This window comes from Myotis daubentonii, chromosome 20 (assembly GCF_963259705.1).
Source record: "Myotis daubentonii chromosome 20, mMyoDau2.1, whole genome shotgun sequence".
Lineage (NCBI taxonomy): Eukaryota > Metazoa > Chordata > Mammalia > Chiroptera > Vespertilionidae > Myotis > Myotis daubentonii.
In genome coordinates, this window is record NC_081859.1 from 564,794 (window position 1) to 589,970 (window position 25,177).

General features: G+C 60.8%; 3 protein-coding genes across 20 annotated transcripts in view; 1 reads left to right on the plus strand and 2 right to left on the minus strand.

Moving 5' to 3' along the window:
* The window catches only part of PPP1R12B (protein phosphatase 1 regulatory subunit 12B), a 64,578-nt gene extending 61,294 nt beyond the window's left edge, over nt 1-3,284 (minus strand). For 4 of the 14 annotated variants that reach the window (XR_009450234.1, XR_009450233.1, XM_059677438.1 and 1 more), the window contains exon 1: nt 263-692. Coding sequence is in view for 8 of the 14 variants with exons in the window: in XM_059677438.1 (XP_059533421.1) it covers nt 263-538 (276 nt within the window). In the remaining 6 variants the exon portion in view is untranslated. Of the gene's footprint in view, nt 1-262; nt 695-2,695 lie in introns of those variants that run through there. The other 10 variants (XR_009450235.1, XM_059677444.1, XM_059677443.1 and 7 more) reach the window with 5 other exon arrangements.
* Nucleotides 3,285-3,469: 185 nt separating this feature from the next.
* UBE2T (ubiquitin conjugating enzyme E2 T) lies at nt 3,470-8,588 on the plus strand. 3 transcript variants are annotated; one of them, XM_059677306.1, is made up of 8 exons: nt 3,470-3,488; nt 4,467-4,545; nt 5,370-5,528; nt 6,499-6,568; nt 7,225-7,330; nt 7,406-7,504; nt 7,612-7,692; nt 8,224-8,588. In XM_059677306.1, exons 3-8 carry the CDS (start codon nt 5,420-5,422, stop codon nt 8,344-8,346), a joined length of 588 nt encoding a protein of 195 aa, XP_059533289.1. In that variant the 5' UTR covers nt 3,470-3,488; nt 4,467-4,545; nt 5,370-5,419; the 3' UTR covers nt 8,347-8,588. The 3 variants fall into 3 exon arrangements, with proteins under 3 accessions (XP_059533289.1, XP_059533290.1, XP_059533291.1); XM_059677307.1 differs by having other exon boundaries at nt 3,471-3,488; nt 4,467-4,596; nt 5,299-5,528; XM_059677308.1 differs by lacking the exon at nt 3,470-3,488 and having other exon boundaries at nt 4,467-4,596.
* A 3,095-nt stretch (nt 8,589-11,683) lies between these two features.
* Nucleotides 11,684-25,177, minus strand: part of LGR6 (leucine rich repeat containing G protein-coupled receptor 6) — a 38,766-nt gene continuing 25,272 nt past the window's right edge. For 2 of the 3 annotated variants that reach the window (XM_059677874.1, XM_059677876.1), the window contains 13 exons: nt 25,013-25,084; nt 22,192-22,260; nt 21,745-21,816; nt 21,509-21,580; nt 20,836-20,904; nt 20,594-20,665; nt 19,554-19,619; nt 18,422-18,493; nt 18,137-18,208; nt 17,681-17,806; nt 17,144-17,304; nt 15,377-15,445; nt 11,684-14,613 (listed from right to left, as the gene is read on the minus strand). In XM_059677874.1, coding sequence (XP_059533857.1) covers nt 13,352-14,613; nt 15,377-15,445; nt 17,144-17,304; nt 17,681-17,806; nt 18,137-18,208; nt 18,422-18,493; nt 19,554-19,619; nt 20,594-20,665; nt 20,836-20,904; nt 21,509-21,580; nt 21,745-21,816; nt 22,192-22,260; nt 25,013-25,084 — 2,254 coding nt within the window. In that variant the 3' untranslated portion in view covers nt 11,684-13,351. The remainder of the gene's footprint in view (nt 14,614-15,376; nt 15,446-17,143; nt 17,305-17,680; nt 17,807-18,136; nt 18,209-18,421; nt 18,494-19,553; nt 19,620-20,593; nt 20,666-20,835; nt 20,905-21,508; nt 21,581-21,744; nt 21,817-22,191; nt 22,261-25,012; nt 25,085-25,177) is intronic. The other variant, XM_059677875.1, reaches the window with a different exon arrangement.

Below are 25,177 nucleotides of genomic sequence, written 5' to 3' on the forward strand. Positions count from 1 at the left end.
AGGGGACCTGACAGGCGACACTGACGGCCCAGAGTGCCCGGTGCCCGGACGCTGGACCAGCCAGCGAAGAATCCCGGCCAGCCCTCCCCGTCCAAGTCTCCAGTAACCATGACAACCGAGGAGGTGGAGGGAAATCCAAACCCTGGCCCGGCGGGAGCCTGCTCCTCCGGGCGGAGGCCTGGTCGGCGGAGGCCGGGCTCCAGGGGTGGCCGCCCGGACCGACGTGGCCCGGGACCCGCAGCCCCGCAGCCCCGCGCGGTACCTGGTGCAGGGCGGTCAGGCCGTCCACGTTGGCCGTGTTGATGTCGGCGCCGCGGGCCAGGAGCCTCTTCACCTCGTCGGTGTCCCCGCTCGAGCAGGCGGCCAGGAAGACCGCGCCGTCCTCGAAGCGGACACGGGGGGCCCCGCGGCGGGTGCGCGGCTGCCGCTCGGCGGGCTCCTGCTCGGTCTCCGAGCCCCGCCAGCGCCGCAGCTGTTCCGCCCGCCGCACGCGCGCCGACTCGGCCCGCTTCCCGCCCAGGTGCCCCAGCTCGGCCATCGCTCGGGCCGGCGGCCGCGGCCGCACTGCCGCACGGGATAGCCGCGGCTCGGGTGGCCGCCGCCGCCTCCCCCGGAGCGCGTCAGCCGGGAGCGGGAGGCGGAGACCCGCGCGCCGCCATCTTTACTCCGCCGCCGCTGGCGCCGCCCGCGCGCGCCCTCGGCTTCAGCACGCAGGCGCGGCGCCCTCGCGGGGCATCACGGGACTTGTAGTCGGAGACCGGCCCCCAAGGGCGCCCTGCGGCCTTCAGGAAACTACAAATCCCTGGATGCATCAAGGAAAGGGGCGAGAATCCGAGGCTCCCTGCTTCGCGGCCGGACCCCGTGGGGTCACCTTTGCCCCAAAGCTGGAAGTGACCCCCGGACCCGAGGCTGGCTCTTGGGGCATTTTGGGAGTCGTAGTTTATTCTTGTTTTGACCACCAACTAATCTTGGCACCCTAATGATCACATCAGCCCTTTCAAGTGGAAAAAAGGCAGTAATTATCCTACTTTCTACTGGGGAAAACTAGACAAAGCTGGTTCTGAATCTAGAGTTTTATTCACATCGTAACATAGAGTACGTTAACCTGTATTAATCACGGTGTCAATGTGCATGGGAGGGAGGAGCAGGCACACACATACAGTATTGCATGTTTTACACGAACACCTTGAACATGAAAAGATCCTGGAAAGGATGCGTCCAGGTGGTGGGAAGGGCATCAGCTTTAAATCCACATGAATCCTCAGCCCTAGACAAGTTCGTTGACTTCTCCGAGTCCGTGTCCTTATTTGTAGAGTAGGAATAATAATGCCTCACTGTACCCAGGTGGATCAAATGAGATAATGTATGGAAGGACACCTAATACTGTTCCTGGTATATATCAGCTCCCAATAAATATTAAGGTCCCTTGGTTCTCCCTCCTCTTCCTCTACCCGTTTTAGGAATCTTAAAGTCGTAGGAAACAGAATGGATATCTTGTCGTCCACAATTCCCGCCCCACCCAACCATCCACCCACCCACCCAACGCTACAAAAAGATATAGTGGAGCATACTACTAAACCCCTAAGGCAGCAAGTTGGACATTTTCATATTCACAGTGAACTTGGTTATAAAACCTGTCAGATTGATTTAATAACCATACCCCCCCCCAACGCCTTAGTCTTGAACAAAATTAGTTAAATGTGTTACCCATAAAGAAAGAGAACATATGCAATGACTCGGTTCTTCAAGCTTTTCAGTATGTTTGAAAATTTTCATTTTACTAGGTGTACTGGTTAATAATGCGGATTCTTCTCAATAGATGGGAGTCACACGTATGTTGATACATATGCGACTTGATCTGTCCGCTGTTTTGTTGTATTGACAACAAGCTTCAAAACTCCGTATGTCAAATTTTCTGAAGCTGTTAACACTGTAGATATTTTTACGCTTAAAAAATGGCGAATTTCGTGCCAAAAAAAAAAAAAAAGCATTTGCGGATTGGCCCCTTACCGGTTTATAATGGGGATTTTTGTCATCCAAGAAAACACGATAATTCCAAGAGAAACATCAAAGGTGCTTTACTAGTAAAAGCAATGACAGCTGTACGCCGTTCACGAAATCTCTCAGCCTGCCTCTCTTTCCACCAGTGAACACACTTCCCTCTGCTGGTCACATGGACACTGTACATGTAACCCGTGGGGTTCTTTTATTATTATTTTTTTTTAAATCCAATCCTTTGGTGGATTGCCAAAACTACAGGTATTTGCTCGCTTTCTCACGCCATCCCTCCTCCCTCCTCTCCACGGGGCTCAACACAGTTCCTGCTTTTTCTAAGAGACATTTTTAAAAATATATTTTATTAATTTTTTTTTTGAGAGAGAGAAAGGGAGAGGGATAGTTAGAAACATGGATCAGCTGCCTCCTGCACGCCCCCTACTGGGGATGTCCCCACAACCAAGTATATACCCTTGATCGGAATCGAACCTGGGACCCTTCAGTCCGCAGGCCGACGCTCTATCCACTGAGCCACACCGGTTAGTGCCTAAGAGACGTTTTTTAAAGACACGTTTCAAAGAGAACAGACCCAGAAAGAAATCCATTTCGGTTTCGAAGACAGAGCTGCCACTGAGGTCCGATTGCAGTTGGGGTAGGAGGAAAACAGGAGAAGACACAGGTGGGTGGAAGCAGAACATACCTGCAGTCACATAAGCAGCCGACACTCCGGAATGATGGACCCCAAGTGCAGAACGCCTCCACCTAACGGAAGGCAGCCCGAACCAGGCTCCTCGCGATGGTCATTCACAGGCCACATTTGCCGGTTCGTTCCTACGACCAGTGAGAGGGTCCCCGGGGCGGGGGCGGGGCGAGAGCACATGCCATGGGGTTCCCATACCCCAGTCCTCGTGGGGTCCACCAGGTGCCAGCCTTCGCCCGGCGGCTTAGCGGTCCACAGGTGCTCCCGGCTCGGGACCCAAGCGTCGGAGCTGGAAGTCAGTGCGGAGTCCGGTCCCGATTTCCGCCGGTTCGGTTCTGAGGTCTACCAGTCGGAACGATCGCAGGGCTCAGTCCGCATCCTCGACGTCCACCCGCGCGGTCTTGGACGCGCCCTCCGTGTCCCGGGAAGGACCGCGGCCGCCCCGCTGCACATCGAGGCTGCCCGCTCCCCTCCCTGTCCCTCCGAGGGCTGCCCTCCAGGTCTGTCTCCATTCGGACCACCCGGCCGGCCCGGTAACCCGCCCGGTAGCCGTAGCTGTAGCGGCCTCCCCGCCGGACGCCGGCTCCCAACAGCCCCGCGCCCCATCTGAACCCGCAGTCTCGCGCGCGGCCAGTTGAACCCGCGGGCTCAGCGCGCGGGCCAATGGGCGGCTACGCTCGTCTCCCCGCCTTGCTGCGGGCCAATCGCGACCCGCGCCGGGCGGGAGGCGGGGCGACGCCCACCTTTGAGCAGCGCATGCGCGGTGGCGGCGGACCAGCTGGCTGGTGCGCGGGTAGGTGGTTTTTGCGCGAAGGCGGGGGGCTGGGGTCGGGTCGCGGGGGGCGGGGAGGGCCGGTGGCTCTGGGGGCGCCCTGCTCCTGCGTGACGTGGGGGTTCTCTCCAGGGAGGGGCCCTCGGAGTCGGGGCGGTCGGGCGGACGGCTGCGCTGGCTCGGGCCGCGTGCACCTGGGTGCTGCGCTGCGGGCCGAGAAGCCACTGAACTAGGCGGGACCTGCCCGGGACAGCCCGTCGGAGCCCCAGGCCTCGCGGGCGGCGGGCCCGGGGTTGACTCTCGCCTGTGCAGCGCGTCCCGGTGTCATACACCCGCGCTTGATTTATTTATTTTTTTAAAAAAATATATTTATTGATTGATTTCAGAGGGGAAGGAAGAGGGAGAGATAGAAACACCAATCATAAGGGAATCATTGATTGGCTGCCTCCTGCACGCCCCCTACTGGAGATGGAACCCGAAACCCAGGCATGTGCCCTTGGCCGGAATCGAACCCGGGACCCTTCAGTCCGCAGGCCGACGCTCTATCCACTGAGCCAAACTGGCTAGGGCTATTTGTTTATTTTTTTTATTTGTTTATTTTTAAAATAAGTTTTTATTATTGATTTCAGAGGCGAAAGGAGAGTAAGAGAGAGAAATATCAATGATGAGAGATCATGGATTGGCTGCCTCCTGCACGCCCCCTACTGGGGATCGAGTGCAGCGGGGGAGGGGGGGGGGTCATGTGCCCTGACCGGGAATCAAACCCTGACCTCCCCGTTCCTAGGCCGATGCTCCACCACTGAGCCGCCCCAGCTGGGCTCTCGGAGGTCTTTGAATCTTCATATTTACTGCAGCATTTAATTTTCGTCGTAAAATGCTGCAAAATGCAGTTTGGAGATGTGCCTCGGATCCCTCCTCATGATGCTACAAAAATGCAAGATCTGAAGTTGAAGTTTGCATCGTCGTTAAAGTAAACCTACATTTTTGTTTATTCTGCAGCCGACGCGTTTGGATCGCTCCTGTCGGCTGTTACGAGTGATGCTGCTGTGCGCATCCGCGTACCGGTGTTTGGGTGCACGTATGTTTTCCACTCTCTTGAGTGTGAACCCCGGGCGTGGAGTCGAGGGCCGTAAGGCAGTCGATGTTACGTAAACGCCGGGAGGGCTCCCGTGTCCCCTCCTCCTCCCCCACACTCAGATGTCATCTCAGCGGTTGTGAAGGGCGTCACCGTGGCTTCCATCGGCACATCCGAGGGACTCAGGGTGCCGGGCATCTTTTCATGGACTGTCAGCTTCTAATCCACTTTGTAGCGGACGTTGTAGCCGGATAGAAGGGAAGGGAGGGATTAGAAGGGAATGAATAAACCGATTACTTATGAGTTGGCTCTGGGAGTTGCCAACCCCTCCCCCACCCCACCCCCAAAGTGGATGCATCATTAGCACTGTTCCGATTCCAATTAGATATCAGTATACTCACATGCACCTCCAAGCTTTAAGCATCAGCTTATCAATGCCTCTGAGTGGTGACTCCGTGTCGCTGTCCTTGCTCCGCCCACCGCTAATATGTGTCGGTCCCCGTGTGTGCCAGGCGTGCTGAGGGGGCAGGGGCAGCCCGAGGAGACCCAGGCTCTGCCTGGTGGGCGTGTAATTTGCCGGTGGAGACACGTTCACTTAAAGCATCTAGTGTTCTTGCTGTTTGCAGGTAGAACTTCTCGCATCTTCCGTAGTACTTGATTTATAAAATGTGTTTGCCTGACTCGGTAACAAAAAGGAAATGGAAAAAAAAACTCAGACTCCCATCTGGGAATAGGGATCGGTTTGTCCTTCCCTAGATTGAAACCATGTGCTGAAAACCCCAGTCACCGTTCCGACTGCGCAGTGTTGCCGTTTTTCTCCTCGCCAGCCTTTCACGTGGTGGAGTGAGCGGAGCAGGGCTCCCGGGACGAGCGGACCATGCAGAGGGCTTCCCGGCTGAAGAGAGAGCTGAGCCTGTTGGCCACTGAGCCACCTCCCGGCATCACCTGCTGGCAAGACTCGGACCAGACGGGTGACCTGCGAGCGCGTAGGTGTCCCGTCGTCGGGAGGTGGCCCCTGACCCTGTGGCAGGCCGTGCTGAAATGCGAACATTTTCCCTTCTTCTCACGTGGGGTACAGTCTCGATGTCAAAGCGCCCACCATCTTCCTCCCCTAACTCGTTTACATTTAGCAAAGGTTTGCTGGACATTTCTCCTTTGCCCTTTATTCTACCCTTTGCTGGTTTGTAGCCAAGATCTGGGCATCCGCTGTGAAGCAGTGTTTAGGCCAGCCGTGGGCAAACTACGGCCCGTTTGAAATGAATAAAACTAAAAAAAAAAAAAAAAAAGACCGTACCCTTTTATGTAATGACGTTTACTTTGAATTTATATTAGTTCCCACAAACACTCCATCCATGCTTTTGTTCCGGCCCTCCGGTCCAGTTTAAGAACCCATTGTGGCCCTCGAGTCAAAAAGTTTGCCCACCCCTGGTTTAGACCAAAGATCAGCATCTCAAATACCTGTGAGGCCAGACAGAAACGATTAGAATCCTCAGTCCACACAAGGCCAGTCTGCAGGTCATATTGGATCTGTGCCCAGCATTTTCCACTTTTAAATTTTTTTTTTAATTTAACCCTTACTCAAGGATATGTTTATTGGTTTTTAGAGAGAGGAAGGGAGAGAGAGAAACAATGATCGGTTGCCTCCCGTGTGCCCCTGACCAGCAACCGAGGTATGTGCCCTGAGTGGGAACTGAACCCACAACCTTTTGCTGCTCAGGACGACGCTCCAACCCACTAGGCCACCCGGCCGGGGCTTCCACCTTTTGATCTTCTGTGCCTCCTTAGTGTGACACTTTTGGGGTCCGTGGTGGATTGTGTGCAGAGAGGTTAAAGCCCAGAGAGATTTCCAGTCCTCGACCCAGGACCTCGCGACGGCCGCAGGCTTCACAGGTCCACGTGGGGCAGTGATTCAGATCATCTGATTGCCTCTGAACGGTCTTTCCTTTTCCTTTTAAGAAATAATAGGTGGGGCCGACACACCTTATGAAAAAGGAGTATTCACGCTGGAAGTGACCATTCCTGAGAGGTCAGTGTGGGTCAGACCCTAAACCACCAGGGTAGAGCCCAGCGACTGGGAGGCAGAGCCGCGCAGCGGGCAGAGGGCCTGGATTTTAATCCTCGTCTAACCGTGACTTTGTGTGAAGGACTTAGAGCAGTGGTTCTCAACCTTCCTCACGCCGCGACCCTTTCATACGGTTCCTCATGTTGTGGGGACCCCCAACCGTAAAATTATTTTCGTCGCTACTTCATCACTGCAATTTGGCTACTGTGATGAATCGTCATGTAAATATCTGATATGCAGGATGTATTTTCATTGTTACAAATTGAACATCATGAAAGCATAGTGATGAATCACAAAAACAATACGTAATGATGGATGTGTTTTCCGATGGTCTTAGGTGACCCCTGCGAAAGGGTCGTTCGACCCCCAAAGGGGTCGCGACCCACAGGTTGAGAACCGCTGACTTTGAGGGTGAAGTGGCTGATCCAGGTGGAGGGTAGATGAGTGTCTATATGCTGTCATTTCTCCTTGCTATTATTTGTAAATTTCCATAATAAAAAAGTGGGGGGAGGAAAGGTTTGCCTCGAAGGCTGTCTTCCCCAGGGGTCCCCAGGAAGCTGTTGGTAATGTGCTACGAGGCAGCATCTTAATAAACTCTCTGTTGTCCGTCGCTGTCACAGGTACCCATTTGAGCCCCCTCAGATCCGGTTTCTGACTCCAATCTATCACCCAAACATCGACTCTGCCGGGAGGATCTGCCTGGATGTCCTCAAGTTGCCGCCCAAGGTGAGCAGAGGGGGCGGGCGGGCTGCGGGGCTGTGGCTCCAGGCAGGTGCCTAAGCCGTCGCTCCGTGTGCGCAGGGCGCCTGGCGGCCCTCCCTCAGCATCGCCACCGTGCTGGCCTCCATCCAGCTGCTCATGGCAGAGCCCAACCCGGACGACCCGCTCATGGCCGACATCGTAAGTGTCCTCGTCTCCTCTCTGGACCCCGGGCCCCGTCAGCGAGGTGGCTGAGCCCTGACGGGGGGTCCTTTTCCCCTCCACTCACTCCTCCCTCTGGTTCTCAGTCCTCAGAGTTCAAATACAACAAGCCCGTCTTCCTCAGCAACGCCAGGCGGTGGACAGAGCAGCACGCGAGACAGCAGCAGGTGTGTTTGCGCGGGCCTGGTGCTCTGCCGCCGTCGGCGCACGAGGGTCTGCAGTAGGCGCGTGTGGATGTGCCTTCACCGCATCTGTACGGGGCCGCGCTCTAGGCCAGTGTGGGCGTCTTCTCCGCCTGCAGCCTTCTGACTAATGACTCAGCAAAAGGTTTCTCCTAACTGTGGTCGCCCACTGACGTCCCTAGAGGGCGGGCAGCCGCGGGGTAACCCATATTCTGGGCGGCAGCACAGATGGACGAGCGGGGACTCCGATTCTTTTCCCTAAGATTTCGTTTTGTTTTGTTTTTTAATATATGTTATTGATTTTTACAGAGAGGAAGGGAGAGGGATAGAGTTAGAAACGTCGATGAGAGAGAAACATCCATCAGCTGCCTCCTGCACACTCCCTACTGGGGATGTGCCCGCAACCAAGGAAGATGCCGGTGGCGGGAACGGCATGTGCAGGAGGCAGCAAGGAGGCACTTGGGGGTGACACCGCAGGGCTCTGCGCTGGTGTGAGCCCCGGCTTTTCCTCCGTAGGGTGACGAGGAGGTGCCTGGGAACCCGCCTGCGGCCGGCGATGCAGGAGCACAGGGCACAGCACCGAAAAGGAAGGCGGAGCCGCCGGGAGGCCCTGGCAAGAGGTTCTGCGATGGCGTCTAGGGCTCGGTCCCAGTCCCTCCCGGTCACTGCTCTCTGTCAGGGTGGCCCAGCTCGCCCGCCTGTCTCCCGTGTTCTCGGTGTATGTGACAGCGCGACCGTTTCTGCCTCTCATAAAACAGACCCTGTGTATTTATATGTCCTGCCCTACACAGATCCTCTAAGTGGAGTTTGTTTTATTCCGCTTGTGCCTATGTATTTAGAAACCTTTTAAACCTGAAAAATAAATAACCGTTGAGCGTGGAGCGTGTTTATCCTGGTTGTGGCCCCAGGGATGTTAAATGAGTGAGGGTGTTACACTGGCCGGGTGTGTTGTCCTTTGTTTTGCCAGCTCGCCCGCACCCCAGGGACCCAGGGTGGCTGGCGTAGATGTACAGGAGCTACTACAGACAGTTCCACGGCCTTCAGGGGTTCTGGGGTTCAGAAGTCTTGACACAACGTGGGAGTAAGGTGACCTGCGCTTTTGTTAATTTTTGCAGCTTTCACTTTTTGTGAACGACACAGCCGGTCAGCATCGCTGTAGTGAAACCATTTGTTCCACAAATATTTATTGGACACCTACTCTGGGCCAAGTTCTATGCTAGTGTTTTAGAAGACAATGGTGAGGCCCTGGCCGGTTTGGCTCAGTGGATAGCGCGTTGGCCTGCGGTCCGAAGGGTCCCGGGTCGATTCCGGTCAAGGGCACATGCCCCAATTGTGGGCTTGGTCCCCAGTAGGGGGCAGGCAGGAGGCAGCCGATCACTGATTATCTCATTGATGTTTCTATCCCTCCCTCACCCATCCTCTCTGAAATCAATAAAAATATATTACAAATAAAACCTGACCCTGTGCTGTATAATAATGAATAGATAATGTACTACGTTTCAACCAACTCCCTAAAGACACAGCACAAATAACTTTCTGAGAATGCTCCAAATATTTTAAAGAAAAATAATAGAATGGTGAAATCAGACATGGATTGATTAAACAATCATACAGATGTTGGGATTTTCACAATCCCTTTCTGTCCCTCGCTCCATTTCCAGGCGAGTCCTGCTCAGAACAGCTGGGTGCCAAAGCCGCGTCCCCTCCCAGGACGGGGGAGCCCACGTGGACGCATCCCCATTGCTCCGTCGGGCGACAGAGGGAACAGACAGGACAGGGACGGCCTCTCACTGTGTGCTGGATCCCTGGGACAGGCGAGCTGAGCGACCCCGACCCTATTGAAAGAGGAGTGATGGCGCCCATGCCGGATCCTGTAAACACTGCACATTCCAAGCTCCCTCCCCTGCGCCCCCTCCCCTCCTCCCTCCCGCTCCCCAAAAGCATCTAAACCAGATCAGCCTTTACCACCCACCGCGTGGGCAGCCTCAGAGCTGAGGCCGGGGCGGGCGATTTGTCCTCCGGCCACAGTGGGAATGCAACGTACAAATAAAGCTCCTCTTCCAGCCGGTGTGGGGCAGCCTGGGGGAGGCCAGGGCGGGAGGAGACCCGGCTGTGGCTTCAGAACCTGCTCCCCGGGCAGGCTGCCGCTCTGGGCTCGGGGCTCCTGGGGCTGCCGTGAGCCCGGGGGAGGCTGGGGTGATGGGCCCAGAGCCGCTGTGACCAGTAACAACACACTGCACTTGGACCTCACTTCTCAGGAAGTCACCTCCGGCTCCCCCCGCCCCCCCCCCCCCCCCGCGAGCTCCCACGCCACTCTCCAACTCTCAGGGTCTATTGGGGGTGACAGGTGACTCTTCCTCCCATACTCGCATCCTCAACCAGAACCTCACAACTCCACCTCGAAGAGGTCCCGCGTCCCAGCCGGTGGTTGAGCCTCAACCTATGAACCAGGAGGTCACAGTGTGATTCCCCGTCACGGGCACGTGCCCGGGTTGCAGGGTCCATCCCCAGTAGGGGGCGTGCAGGAGACAGCCGATCAATGATGCTCTCTCATCATGGATGTTTCTCTCTCCATCTTCCTTCCTCTCTGAAATCAATAAAAAAAATACATATATAAAAAGAGAAAGGCTCTAACTGGTGTTGCTCAGTGGATAGAGCGTCGGCCTGCGGACTGAAGGGTCCCAGGTTCGATTCCGGTCAAGGGCATGTACCGTGGTTGCGGGCACATTCCCAATAGGGGGCGTGCGGGAGGTGGCTGATCGATGCTTCTCTCATTGACGTTTCTAACTCTCTGTCCCTCTCCCTTCCTTTCTGTAAAAAATCAATTAAAAAAAATTTTTTTTAAGAGAAAGGATGTGCGCACGGGGCGTGGCACAGCCTGGTATGTGGGGGTCACAGGGACTTGGTTGAGACCGAAGCTGGTGCTCTGTGTTACCTGCATCTCCTGGCCAGGTGTCCCCATTAGGCTGGGAAACAGAATCCTTAAGGGTGTACGGTGGGGCCTTGACTTACGAGTTTAATTCGTTCTGAGACCGAGCTCGTTAAGGAGATCGTTAACTCAAGTTACTCTATCAACTCAATGCAAAAAATCTGCCGAGAAAAAAACTCGTTAGTCGGGACACTCATAAGTCAAGGCCCCACTGTCTTTAGAAATGTTAATGTCATAATTATCCCCCCCCCCCACCTCCTCCCGAAAGAAACGAATTGAGCACCTACTGGGGGAGGCCCTGGGAAAGGGCCGTGGATATAGGAGTGAGAGACAGGCCGGGTGGGCCTCTCCCGCCGCGCCCACGCACAGCCCCTCTCCCCGGGCAGCCCTGTCCCGCCCACGCTGGCCCTGCAGGGACACAGAGTTCAGTCCCACTGAGTCCAGGGGACCAGGAGAGGGCCCGGCCCGAGAGGGGTCGACCTCAGCTAACCGCGGACCTGTGGTTGGCCTAGGACGGGTGGAGAAGGAAGCCGCGGGTGGAGAAGGAAGCCGCGGGTGCGGGGTCACTCAGTCTCCCAGGACATCACCTGGGACACACCCAGAGGAACGCAGGCCGGGACGGGAGGACCAGGAGGGCAAGCCCGATGACGGAGTGGCTGGAGGATCCCGAGACACCGGGAGGAGCTGGGGGGGGGGGGAGGCCCAGCTCGAGTGCTATCCGCCAACAGGAGCAAGGGGCCGAGCAAAGGCCTACTTACGTACAACCGTGGCTCTCTGCATTGCAGGGTCACTCCCCCCAACTGCACCCCAGGACCCGGGTCGCCAGGGGGGAGCCGTGGGGGTCACAGGCCTCCCAGGACTCTCTTGTCTCCGGCTCAGGCCTGGGCGCTCCTCCTCCTGGGAGACCCGCCCTCCGGCCTCCGGAGCACCTGACGGGAATGCGCCTACAGGGGCTGCAGGTGGAGGGACCGGCCTGGGCTTCAGGTCACGGCTGCCACCTGGGCTGACCCAGGTGCCCGGGGAGGGACGCGCAGGGACACCCACGGAACGTCACTGGGCTTTATTGTACAGAAGAGCCGGAATATTTACATCGTGGCCATTCTCACACTTCACACAGCGGCTGGGGAGTGGGGCTGGAACCAGGAGTGAGTGACGGGGGTGCTGGGGGGAGGCGTGGCCGCCCCAGAGCAGAGGTAGTTAGAGGTGAGCCAGGAAGGGTGGGGGGGACCCCGGGCATCTGTCACTCAGGCTCCTCAGCCCCGCCTCCAATCCTTGCTACGTGCACCGGTGAATGATGCGGGCTTTTCTCAATAGAGGGGGTCACACACGTGTGGATATGTATGCGATTTGATGTGTGTGCTGTGTGGCTGTATTGCTCCCTCAGAGACCACTCGTTCCGACCGACGGCTCACGCGCTTTCTGAGCAGCCCTTCAAAACGGGCGAAGAAGTGGGAAATTGGGTCTCTGAATGGTCTGCCTCAAAACAAGGAAAGTTCTATTGGGACGGTCTCCACAAATGACCTGAAAGATGGGGAATGTGTAGCCAGCGATGGACATGACTTTGAACAAAGCACTTTTGATGTTTCTCTTGAAATTATCGTGTTTTCTTTGATGACAAAATCCGCATTACTAACTGGTAAAGGGTCAATCCGCATTACTAACCGGTAAAGGGCCAATCCGCATTACTAACCGGTAAAGGGCCAATCCGCATTACTAACCGGTAAAGGGCCAATCCGCATTACTAACCGGTAAAGGGCCAATCCGCATTACTAACCGGTAAAGGGCCAATCCGCATTACTAACCGGTAGAGGGCCAATCCGCATTACTAACCGGTAGAGGGCCAATCCGCATTACTAACCGGTAGAGGGCCAATCCGCATTACTAACCGGTAGAGGGCCAATCCGCATTACTAACCGGTAGAGGGCCAATCCGCATTACTAACCGGTAGAGGGCCAATCCGCATTACTAACCGGTAGAGGGCCAATCCGCATTACTAACCGGTACACCTAGTAGGCCTTTCATTCTTCCTGGAAGGAGGTCAGGGAGCTGCAGGCTCCATCCATCCACAGTCTTCACATCAGCACCAGACTCGGGCGCCTTGGGTCAGGGTCCTGTGGAGCCGCCAGCCTGCGGGGCCACCGGGCGGGGCGGAGACGGGGCCCTGGGAGGCACAGGTGCGGATCCTCTGGGACGCGGTCAGCTATCCCACGAAAACCAACCAGGCCAACGGAACCCGTTGTCAAGCCACGTGGGAACCGGGGAGACGCCGTCGGCAGAGCCTGCACCGCCCGACCCGCCGGTGACCCTCCGAGGGGGGACGCCACGTGTCATGTCTTCCCGCACGCGTCGTCACGGCACACGTCAGGTTCGAGAGACACAGAACACGGGTTGGGTCCAATCCGTGAGCCACGGGGGAGGTGCCCAGCTGCCTCTGTGGTCCCTCGTAGACCTTCCTTCCTCCATCAGGGCCCAGACCCGGGGCCTGCTCAGCACCCCGACTTCCAGATCTCGCTCCACAGCCTCCGATGTGGCCGAGAAGAGGCCCAAAGGAAACCAGCACACGCTGGTGACGGCCACAGGAGGCCAGCGAGCCAGGGTCTGGGCCACCCCCTCCCGCGGGCCACGCGGCTGCATCCGGGCTGAATTTATTTTACAAACAGCCACCGTTCACGGAGGGGAGGGAAGGAGGAGGCGGAGACAAGGATGGGGCGCCATTTATACGCGGGGGGCCAAGGCTGAGCCTGAGGGCTGGAGGCCCCTGCCCGCCGCCACGCCCCCGCCACCAGGGGCGGCCCCCTCTGCCTTCAGCAGCAGCTCTCCGTCCATGGGGGGTTGCCGGTCCCCAAAGTGGGTTCCCTCTGGCTCAACCAAGTGGCTGCCCTCCGGCCTGGGGCTCTCTGGCTGTGGGCAGGAGACGAGGCTGCCCGTGAGGAAGCCATAGGTCTCCGGCCCTGGGGGCCGCCCAGCCTCGGAAGCTTCCAGAACGAGATCCGCGTCGGAGAAGGCCACCAGGACCTGCGTGGAGTCGCAGGAGCTCTTCTCCAGGTGACCGGCCGCAGCAGAGGCCAGGGCGCCTGGGGCGGCGCCCGCGCAGGGCCAGAGGCGCCCCAGGTCCTCGCGGGAGTGCGGGGTGAGGAGCAGGTAGAGCAGGGGGTTGAGGCAGGCGGGCAGCGGCAGCACCAGCAGCAGCACGGACTTGACGGCCTCGGGGGTGACGGGGGCCAGGCCGAGCGCGGAGGCCACGCTGAGGAAGGCGACCGGGCAGTGCAGCAGCCCGTCGGCGAGGATGAGCCGGGCCACGTGCCGCCCCAGGGCGCCGTCCCACGCGGCCTCCGGCTCGCCCCGCGGCAGGGCGCAGTACAGCCGGATGTAGGCGCCCGTCACCACCAGGAAGCAGAGGGAGTTCAGCATCACCAGGGCCACGGCAAAGCCCAGGGCCGCCGGCCGGCCCTCGGGCGGGGCGTAGGGCAGGCAGAGCGGGGAGGCCCCGTACTCGCCCACCGAGGCCAGGGGCAGGGCCGCGGTCAGCCCCGCCAGCGCCAGGCAGCCCAGCGCCCCTGCCCGCACGCCGCCGCCCGGGGCGGGCGCCTTCCCCTGGGCCCGGACGCAGGCCGCCGCGGCGCCGCTCTGCACGGCGGCCAGAGTCAACAGCAGCACCGCGGCCTCGGACCCCAGCACGGCCAGGAAGCCCGTGGCCCGGCAGCCCGGCCCCGACTCCCAGCGGGCCCCGTACGCGGCGAACCGGCCGAAGGTCAGGGCGTCCACGGAGGCCAGGAGGCCCCAGGAGATGCCAGTCAAGGCATTGGCGCCGGCGAGGGCCCCGACCACGAACTTGACCGCGGGCAGCGGGCCGGGCCCGCCGGCGAAGACGCTGAGCAGCACCAGCCCGTTGCAGAGCAGGGACAGCAGGACGATGGCCCACACGGCCAGGCGGACGCCCCAGCTCTCAAAGAGGTGCTCGCAAGGCTTGAAGGGGCCTGTGGAGAGAGGGCCGGGGCCGCTGGACTCGGGTCCTGGGGCCGGGGCCGGGGAGCCTGACCGGGCCTTGGGAGCCCGTGGGGATTGGTGGTTACACACAGAGTAGAAGCACATAATAAGCCCGGCCAGTGTGGCTCAGTGGTTGAGTGTTGACCTATGAACCAGGAGGTCATGGCTCAATTCCCATCAGGGCACAGGCCCGGGTTGGGGGCTCCATCCCCAGCGCGGGGCGTGCAGGAGGCAGCCGATCAATGAGGTTCTTTCTCATTCATGTTTCTCTCTCTCTCCCTCTTTCTTCCTCTCAGAGATAAAATTTTAAAAATTAAAAAACAAACGAACGTGCTCTTTCGCCTGCTGATTATTACTTTTCGGAGGTGACATTTCTGTCCAGGTCCCTAAAACACAGTGCCTGCCTCCTCTGTGTTGGCGCCCCTGCCCAGGCGGCCACCAGAGGGCGCACTGCAGTCACCGAGCGCTGAGGGCAGGTGAGGGCAGCTGTGGGCAGCTGTGGGCAGCTGTAGGCAGGAGCCATTTCATCCTTGGGGGGCGGGGAGGGAAGGGATCCGAGTCGCAGAGGGATGGGCATGTGGAACCTCTAACTGGCTGGTTTGTAAAGGTTTCTCTGACTCGGCCCCCCCCCTACGGCCCCCAGCTTCTTCCCCAGGAATCACCCCAAGAGGCTGACCTCCCCAGGAGGTGACCCCAGACACACCCTGCTGACCCTGTGTCCCCCCCCTTCCCCGCCCCCGGGGCCGCCCTCACCTGGAACGGGGCTGCACTGCACACGGGGGTGTGGCTTCGTGTCCTCCATCTCGTCCAGGTCCAGGTCATCTGGGGGGAGACCAGACAGTGGCTCAGGGCCTGGGCTCGCAAGGCCCAGCCCTGTGCCCAGCATAGGTCCGTCCAGGGCCCCTGGGCGCGAACCCTGGGTGGGACCCGTGTGTGGGTTATCCGCGTGGCTGGCTCTTGACAGGGACCTGCTCTTCCTGCAACTCAGCTGTGTGCTCCCCAGGTGGCCGGGGCCCCCAGATGCTGCCTGGAGGTAGGGGAGGGGCCTCCTTGAGGGTGGGAGCTGGTCACCACGGAGCCAGCCCAGCACGGCCACTCCCTGCCCAGCGGGAACACTGGACACGAAGAAGGACATCTTCCTAAGACAGAGAAGTGAGGCTGGCCGGCGTGGCTCAGTGGTTGAGCGTCGACCTATGAACCAGTTTGATTCCCGGTCAGGGCACAGGCCCTGATTGTGGGCTCGATCCCCAGTGGGGAGCGTGCAGGAGGCAGCCGACCCATGATTCTCTCTCATCGTGGATGTTTCCGTCTCCCTCTCCCTGCCTCTCTGTAATCAATAAAAATAGATTTAAAAAAAACAGAGAAGTGAGCTTGAGCGTGTTCTGAGGAAGTGACCCAGACCAGGAGCCTGCCACCGAGGTACGTGCCCTTGATGGGAATCGAACCCAGGACCCTTCAGTCCATAGGCCGATGCCCTATCCACTGAGCCAAACTGGCCAGGGCAGGTCTAGCTCATCTTTAACCATCCTTCCATTTCTACATCTGTCTGTTAGAGACCATAGGAATAGAAAGGTAAATTCATTGTTAAAGAAATCCTCTAACAGGTTTGAAACGCATGGATTTTTTTTCTTCTTCTTCGCTGTTACAATTTTCTTAACCCGGCCACAAACTCTATAGGAATTTTGAAATGAGGATCTAAAACACTTTATAACCTACACAGCCGAAACTCCTGCACATGGTACAGGTGACAGCCAGCGTCTACAGGGGACGGACAGGTGGCTCTGTCTGTCCCACGTGTCCCTGCGTGTGTTTCCTGTGAGATCTTTCCTCCCCACAGGAAGGGCAAACACCTCCCCTGGGAGAGTTCCCAGGAGGCAGGCAGCCCTGGCCCAGACCCTAAGGGCGGAGGCTGCCGTGTGCCCGCGCCCTGGCATTTCCTCCTCTCTCCACCTCTCCTCCCGCCCGCCCGCCGCCCGCCGCGCTCTCCGGGATGGAGCTCGGCCACACGTTGAGATGAAAACGCATGAATGAAATACAAGGGCCGGAGCCCAGGGAGTCTGAGGCCGGAACGTCCCCGCCAAGGTGTTGAGCAACCGCTCTGCAAACTCGGAGGAAACGGAGGCGGAAAGGGAGTCTGGCTGAAGCGGCAGCCCTGGCGTTGGCTCCCACAGGAAGCGGGCCGGTCCCTGCTCCTGGTACCTGCAGGCGGCCCACATCCGACGCCCTGCGGTTCCCCCAGACTGAGGCCTGGCGGAAAGTTTCCATCCCTCCTTCCAGCCCCCGAGGGAGTGTACCACGGCAGACATCCGTCCGGGACGTCTGGGGGAGCCGGGTGCCTGCGGGGCCAGCAATGGCTGGGCTTCTTCTCCCAGGGAACGCGCTCGCCCACCTGGGGAGGGGCTTGGGCACACGGGGGGGGGGGGGGGCTCCCGGAGACCCCAGGGGCCTGCCCAACACTGGCCTCCACACGCTGTGTCCTGTGTGCCCCGGACACCCCCGCCGCCCCCGCCACGCACTCACAGTGGCTCTCGGCTTGTCCGGCAAGAAGGCCCAGCGGCCCCTTGGGCGTCTCCTCATCCTCGAGGCGAAGGACGTCCGCTCCCCACTGCCCCGAGGCCTTGAAGAAGCCGGCACAGACGCCGTAGGCACAGCACTGGTAGGCGTACGGCACCTCCAGGATCCTGGGGTGCGGGAGGGACACGGGGCTGCCTCAGGAATGGGGTCTCAGCCCGGGCACCAGCGCCCCGAGTCTGCCCTTCGATCCCAGAGCACCCGGGTGCGGGTGCAGGAGGCCTCCGGGCTTTCCGGGAGGGTCTGCAGCCTGGCTCCCGCCTCGGAAGGGCTCTGAGCACACTCCAGGCTGCTCCTCCTTCACCTTGAGAATGACCCTCCGCCCTCAGAGGGGAGCAGCGCACCCAAGCACCCCGGTCCCCCCCCAGCCAGCACCCCCACACCCACTCAGTTTCGGCCACAGTGCTCCTCCTGGCCGCCCTGGGTGGGTTGAACCCCTCTCGGTGTTGGGGGGAGCGGGGGTGGGGTGGGGGAGCCAGGTCTCACCTCAGCTTTGGGAAACTGTCCTTGGAGAAGGCCTGGGACAGAGCTGGGTTCCCCTTGAGCTTGAGATGCTTCAGGCCCCCGAGCCCGGCCAGGGGCAGTGTGGTCAGCTGGTTGTCCGTCAGGTCCCTAGGACAGCGGACGGGAGGGGGGGCAGGGTCGGGGGCGGCGCAGGGGCCGGGCAGGGGCCGGGCAGGGGCCGGGCAGGGGTGGGGGGGCCTGAGGCTGCCAAAATGCTGCAGAGCATCCCCGGGTGCCCTCCAGAGCCTGCGGGACCCGCGCTCGGTCTACCAGGCCCCGAGGGGTGTCAAGCGGACTGTCCGTCAGGGTGATCGATGAGGCTGGAGCCCGTGCCCCCGGGATGTGTGGTCACGCATCCATGCAGGTCCCCGCTCTGGGGGGGGGGCCTGAGGTCCCCTCTGGCCTGCAGCACCCGGAGGGGGACGCAGTGGCACTCACAGCTTGACCAGCGAGCGCAGGGTGGCGAAGGCCTCGGGGTGGATGGACCGGATGGCGTTCCAGCTCAGGTCCCTACAGGCAGAGAGGGTGTGACCGGAGGGGACAGGCACACGGGGGGGGGGGACTCCCCGGTTCTCCCGCACTCACCCCGTCTGACCGCCCCCCGGAGGGGAAGGTAGCTTTAGCCTGGCTCCCACCTGCCTGTGGCCTCAGGAAAGGGCATGGGGCTGCCTGGCACCCCCCCCGGCCCTCCACCCCCGCCCCCCACGAGCTGCGGGTACTCACAGGGCCCGCAGGGAGCTCAGCTGGCTGAAGGTGTCCGCTCTGACTTCCCAGATGTGGTTGTGCTGGAGGCCTCTAGGGCAGCAAGGCAGGCCGAGTGACCAGTGGGCTCAGACCCTGGATCCACTCCACACCCCGCCCCCCCACCTTCCCGTGCTCCGGGCAGAAGAGAGGAGAGCCCCCGGGCCCCCACTTCTCCTGGCTTGGGAAGAGAGGGCCCGCCCTCGGAAGTCGCCAGAATGAAAGGGATCCGGTTGCCTCGGGTAAGTGGGTCAGCGGACAAAGCCACACAACACGGTCCCTGTGGCCCGAAAGGGAGTCAGTCTCCAGGGTTCCCAGCGGGCGCGGCTCCCCGCCCAGCGGACCTCGCCCTGCGGGTCCTCCAGACCCTGGTCCAGCACCAGAGCTCCGCCCGGCCCTCGGGCGGCTGTGACCGGCCCCAGCCGGACAGTGGCTCAGGGGACGGGCTGTCTGAAGGGAGGCACTCGGGGCCTAGGCTCTGCAGACCCTCCTCCTTGGGCACCTAGACCAGTGGTCGGCAAACCGCGGCTCGCGAGCCACATGCGGCTCTTTGGCCCCGTGGCATGGGCCACGAAGTTTCAATCACACTGTATGTGCGCGCCCGCACGTGGTATTTTGTGGAAGAGCCACACTCAAGGGGCCAGTTTGCTGACCACTGACCTAGACAAATGGGGCAGACCCTGACACCCCCTTCCTGGGCCCCAAAGGCATCTGTCGCCCTGCTGAGGCGTGGGGACAGACAGGAGGCTCGGGTCTCCTCCCGTGGGCGTGAGGGTGTGAGTGTGCACGGGCACACGTATGCACACGTGAGGGTTTGGAAAACGACCGACTGTGCTCCGAGAGGCGGGCTCTCCCGGTCCCCTGACGCTTCCCTTGTCCAGCCCGACGCGGCCCTGACCCCATCACCACCACGAGGCCACCGTGCTGCCCTTGACCCTCAAGGAGACTCCTTCAGGCACCGGCTCCTGGGCCCGCCCTCTGCTCCCAGCCCTCACCCCTGGGTTCCACGCCCGCAGAGAAGGGTCAGCGTGCAGAGCCCTCCCCACAGGCCGGCCGGAATCGGCTCACGTGCCTTCGTCCTGCCCCCATCCCTCACCCCCCCGACCCCACTCACATCTCCTCCAGCTTCTGGCACCTGTGCAGGCTGGGCAGCTCCTCGATCCGGTTATGAGACAGTTCCCTGCGGGGAGAGGCCAGGGCCAGGGTCACGTCGGGCCCGGGGAGCCGCTCCGGCCAGGGCCCCACTTCCCCGTCAGGCGGCCGAGACCGGTGGACCCTGCGAGGACGTGGCTGCGGATACCCGTCGCACCAGAGCCCTGTCCTCAATCGACTCCTCTGCATCCCTTGCTGAGCCCCACTTTTCCCAGCCGAGAGAGAGGGCAGAGAGGGGGTGCCCGGGATGGGTGGACCAGGAATGATCCAGCCAGCTGGCCAGTGCCAGCCCCGTGGGCAGCACCTGCTGTCACCGTACGTGTGGATGACAGAGCCAGTGTCCTTATGGACTATCTGACCCCTTTACCTTATTCAGGAGGAAACTGAGGCACAGATGTGGGGAGGAACACTGGTCCCCTTAAGTACCTCCATGGTTCCACAAGGGGTGTCTTGTGTGAACGAGAGTAATAAAGCCCTGTATTGAGCTCCTACTATGTGCTGTATTGAACACCTATATGTGCTAGATTGAGCATCTACTATGTGCTAGGTTGAGCACCTACCATGTGGCCTGTATTGAGCACCTACTATGTGCTAGATTGAGCACCTACTATGTGCTAGATTGAGCACCTACCATGTGGCCTGTATTGAGCACCTACTATGTGCTGTACTGAACACCTATGTGGCCTGTATTGAGTGAGCACCTACTGTGTGCCAGGTGCTTTACACATGTTTTTCCAACCCCCACAACTGTAACCACATCCTGCGGATGAGGAAAGTGAAGCTCTGAGAGGTGGTTGGTGGCAGAGCTGGGGTCACACCCAGGCCTGGCCCCAAGACCGCTGTCTTCCGCCTTGAACAGGAGAGGACAGCCCCGTCCCTCTCAGGCCTCTCTCAGCAGCAGCAGGGAGCGAGGTGACCCAGTGGGACAAAGCAGGAGGGGCCTCTGCAGCCCACGGGACCCAGGGCGCCAGGCGGGGCGTGGGGAGCGTGTGGGAAACTCACAGGACGCGGAGCCTGGGCAGCTGCTGGCACATGCCAGGCGGGAGCCGCCGGATGCCTGCGCGGGTCAGGGTCCTGCAGGGGAGCAGAGACGGAGCAGGTGGAAAACCAGACACCAGTCGCCCCCAGCCCGTGCCTCGGGGGAGGTGGGGAGGGAGGATGGGAAAGAAGGGGGGCAGGGGCTGCTGGGGGTGGTCGGTCGGGGGGAGGAGCGGGGAGGAGGCACAGGCAAGAGAACCACTCACAGGGTCTCCAGGCTCGTGGTGCCTTTGAGGTCTGGGAACTCCTGAATGTCTGTGGCTCCATTCAGGGACCTGGAAACAGAGCCAGCAGCTCTGAGGATGGGTCCACATCACGCCCAGCCCCCAAGTGTCCCCACAGGCTCCTGCTCTCCCCCAACACCCCTCCGTCGGCCCAGCTCCCTGGTGGAGGCCAGACATGGCCGAGCAGGGTCCACGCAGCCATGACGCCCAGATGGGGCCGGCAACCTCAGCATCCGGGAGCCAGCATGCCAAACACTGGCCAGCCCGGCTGGTGTGGCTCAGTGGTTGAACGTCGACCTATGAACCAGGAGGTCACAGTTCGATTCCCACTCAGGGCATAGGCCTGGGTTTTCGGGCTCCATCCCCAGTGTGGGGCGTGCAGGAGGCAGCTGGTCCATGATCCTCTCTCATCATCGATATTTCTATCTCTCTCTCCTTCTCCCTTCCTCTCTGAAATCAATAAAAAAAAAATATAGAAAAGAAAAGAGGCCGGCCCAGGTCCCTGGCTGTAGAGAGGGCCCTATTCGCCCGTTCAGGATCCGGAAAGAAGCCAGGAGAGGAGGAGGGAGTTGTTGGTGCCCCCGCGGCCTGAGCCTGGCGGGGGAGGGTGGGAAGGGCACAGGGTGGGGGGACCCGGGAAAGGGGGCCCACGTACAGCGTGTGCAGCTTCGGCAGGTCCTGGAACGCCGACCTCCCCACGGACTGGATTGGGTTGTCATAGAAGTGTCTAGAAGAGACCCCAGCACGGAATTCATTCAGCCAGGGCCGCGGCGGGTCTCTGCTTTCTTCTCCCCATGGAGCCCCGGGGGGTCAGCTCAGGCACCCCCCTCCCCATTGTCCCGCTTCCCCCGCTCCCCCCAAACCCCCGACACCCGAGAAGTCGGGACTCACATGGTCTGCAGCAGGGGGTTCCCCATGAAGGCCTTCTCTGGGATGGCCTTGATGTTGTTGTTATGGAAACCGCTGCAAGACAAGCCGGTCAGTGAGGCCACGAGAACACAGGGGACGGACGCCATGCAGCTTTCGGATGGGGACGGGGACACGGGCCAGAACAGCAAAGGGGCGTGCCGGAGGCTGCCCATCGGTGTCTCTCCCACATCAGTGTTTCTCTCTCTCTGCCTCTCTCCTCTCTTCCCGTCTCTCTACACCTCAATGGGGGGAAATCCTCAAGTGACGATTAACAACAACAACCAAAGGGGCTGCCCACAGCTCGGGGCTCTGCTCCTAACCCTCGGGCCCTGCCGGCTGCTCACATTCACTCCCGCTGGGCCCTCTCTCTGCCCGGGGGTCAGTTTCCTGTCCGTGCTCCCGACCAGGACACGGCGCGGAGGTACTCACAGCTCCTGCAGCCGGCCCAGGGTCCGGATGGCCACAGGGAACTCCCGCAGGTCGTTGTGGTTCAGGTCCCTGGAAGGGAGCAGGGCTGGGGTCAGGGGCGCTGGCAGGCGGGCAGGCCAGGCCTGAGCAACACGCGTGGCTCCGGGGCGGGGGGGATCCAGGGGTCAATGCTGGGGAGGCCCCTGGACGACAGGCCGGGAGAGCTGGCCACACCGGCCAGCCCGCATTATTATCTAAACTCCGGAGACTCCCATCGGCCGAGCCTCAGAGCCCGGGAGAGAGAGAGACAGGAACATCAGTGATGAGAGAGAGTCATGGACCAGCTGCCTCCTGCACGCCCCACACTGGGGACTGGGCCGCCACCCAGGCATGCGCCCTTGACCAGAGTCAAATCTGGGGCCCTTGAATCTGCAGGCCGACGCTCTATCCACTGAGCCACCCCGGCTATGGCCAGCAGGCTGTTTCCAGTGGATCATTTTCTATGGCCCGTGGATGAGGTTATAAATATCTAAATGGCCGTGGGCAGGAAAAAGGGTCCCTACGTGTGTGTGTGTGTGTGTGTGTGTGTGTGTGTGTGTGTGGTGAAGACCCGGGAGGCTTGAGTGATGACGTGGCGTGTGCCCTGCATGTGCACAGTCTGCTGCGTGACCACGCGTGTGCCTGCCCGCACCTGGCCCCTCCTCCGCAGGTCACTCCCCTCCAAAGAGGAGCCAGACCGGGGGGCGGGGGGGGGGAGAAGGGGTTAGGCCCTCCCTCCACGGAGATGAGAGAGGCCCAAGTGGCCCCAGGGAGAGACACGCTGCCAGCACACAGCTCACATGGAAAGCTCGACAGGAATCACCCGGGCTGCAGAGCGCGCCAATGACACAACAATTAACAGGTCGGACGCCCGCTTTCATGCCCCGCGCCGCCCCGCCCTCCCCATCTGGCCGCCCCTGCAGGCTCCCAGCGGGTGCTCCGGGGACGGGGTACAGAGAACACACACGCGCCCCTTTTTCATTGGAGATCCAAAGCTGGAAGGAGGACGGATCCCTGGAGGAGGGGAAAAGGGGTGCGATTGAGACGGCGGCCAAGGAGGGGCTGGGAGAGAGGGGAGGGGCTGGGAGGGAGGAGGGGTGCAGGGCAAGGTCCCACACAGCTCTCATGGGGTCCGCACAGCCCCTGGTAAGGCTAGCACTGTGCCTTTTTTTTATTGATTTCAGAGAGGAAGGGAGTGGGAGAGAGAGAGAGAAACATCCATGATGAGAGAGAATCATGGATCGGCTGCCTCCTGCACGCCCCCCACTGGGGATCGAGCCCGCACTCCAGGCATGTGCCCTTGGCCGGGAATCGAACCCAGGACCCTTCAGTCCGCAGGCCGATGCTCTATCCACTGAGCCACACAAGCTAGGGCAGCGCTATTCCCAGAACCTGCAGACTCACAGGACGTGACCAAGGTCACAGGGCGGCGGCAGGAAGAGCTGCCTTCACCCTCCAGCTGTCGGATGGATGCTCTGTCCCAGCCCAGGCTGCCTCCACGTTCTCGACGGGGCGGGGGGTGAAGGGACTTTTCTCGCCCCTTATCTTGGCCTCCCAGCCTGTAAGCGGGCTCAGGCTTCGTGGGCACCCCCGCACCCTGCACATCAAAGGCAGGTGGGCGCTGGGCGCGGGGCGGCTCTATAGCAAAGCCAGCACCCACCTCGCCACGTGCCCTGCGCAGCCTGCCGGGGGCTAATTGAGAAAGAAGCGGGCAGCGTGCCCTGAAGTGAGGCAATGGCTGCTGGCTGGCTCTAGCGGAGCCACCCCCCGCCCCCAGCCCATTGCCCCCTCCAGCTTCCCAGCAGCGCGAGTGGCCCACACCCGGGTGGGCGGGTGAGCTGGCTGCTCTCTGAGTCTGCCCACAGCCCTGGCGTCTCCCAGAGGTGGCGGAGGGGACACGGGGTCCCCCCACACCTGGCGCGGAGCAGGGCTGCACGGCTCACACCAGACTCGATGGCGGAGGACGGCCGGGAGCCGATCTTGGGATCCCCTCACTCAGGAAGGGCGCTCTGCGGACTGAAGGGTCCCGGGTTCAATCCCGGGTTCGTGTGGAGTATATGGGGGGGGGGGGGGCACAGAACAGGCTGCACCTCTGGTACCCGGAGCCCTTCCCCAACCTCATTGGCTGACTGACACCTGGTGCCCCGGGGCCCTGATACGCCCCCTTCCCGGCACCGCCTCCAGCTGGGCCCCAGGTGGCAGTGGCTGGCGGACGCCAGGGCAAAGGATGGAGCGCTTGGGGCATCCCGACCTGCGCAGAATTCCAGGACACGCGTGTGAGAAACGGGCTTTTTAAGAGCCAGCGGCTTGGGGGCGTTGTATCGGCCGGCTGAGCGCTGAGGGGCCATCTCCCTGTGATTCACTTACTGGTCGGGTGACAGGGCCAAGGGACCGGTGGTCCCCCCTTCGTCATTGCCGCCCTCACACGGGTGTCAGACTCCCCTGGTGTCGGCCCCAGACGCACGCCTGAGCCTCCCATCCCAGGTGGGACACCCCAGTCCTAGCTTCTCCTTGCGGTCCCCCCTTTTCTGAAAGTTTCATTATTTTGGTGGGGGTCTCTGCCGGCAGGGGTCCTGGGTCCCCCTCCCAGGGCCACCGTGAGCCCCGGGAGGGCACCTGCCACCGGCCTGAGGAGGGGGCATTCATCTGGGTGATGCGCTCGGGAGACAGTGCCAGGGAGAGGCGTGTGGGGAGCAGGCCGCAGCCGGATGCCGGCGTCCCAGGCCTGCTGGCCAGCCTCCCCGTCGCCCACCCCGCCCCTCCGCCCCGGACAGGACGGAGCTCGACCACAACCCGCACTCACAGCGTCTCCAGGCTGTGCAGGCCCTCGAAGCTGTGGGTCCCCAGACGCTGGATTCGGTTGTTATGAAGATGCCTGTGTGGGAAGGAAAGGCGGGTCAGCCCGGTGCCCGCAGCACGGAGCCCGGGGGAGGAGGGAAGGGGCAGACGGCAGCTTGAGGAGGAGGCT

Bases quoted from the DNA above. Each gene is read 5' to 3' on its own strand.
- UBE2T (XM_059677306.1), top strand. From the start codon at position 5,420: ATGCAGAGGGCTTCCCGGCTGAAGAGAGAGCTGAGCCTGTTGGCCACT. The intron at 5,529-6,498 runs GTAGGTGTCCCG...TTTCCTTTTAAG, and splicing joins GACGGGTGACCTGCGAGCGC to AAATAATAGGTGGGGCCGAC. The intron at 7,693-8,223 runs GTGTGTTTGCGC...TTTCCTCCGTAG, and splicing joins AGCACGCGAGACAGCAGCAG to GGTGACGAGGAGGTGCCTGG.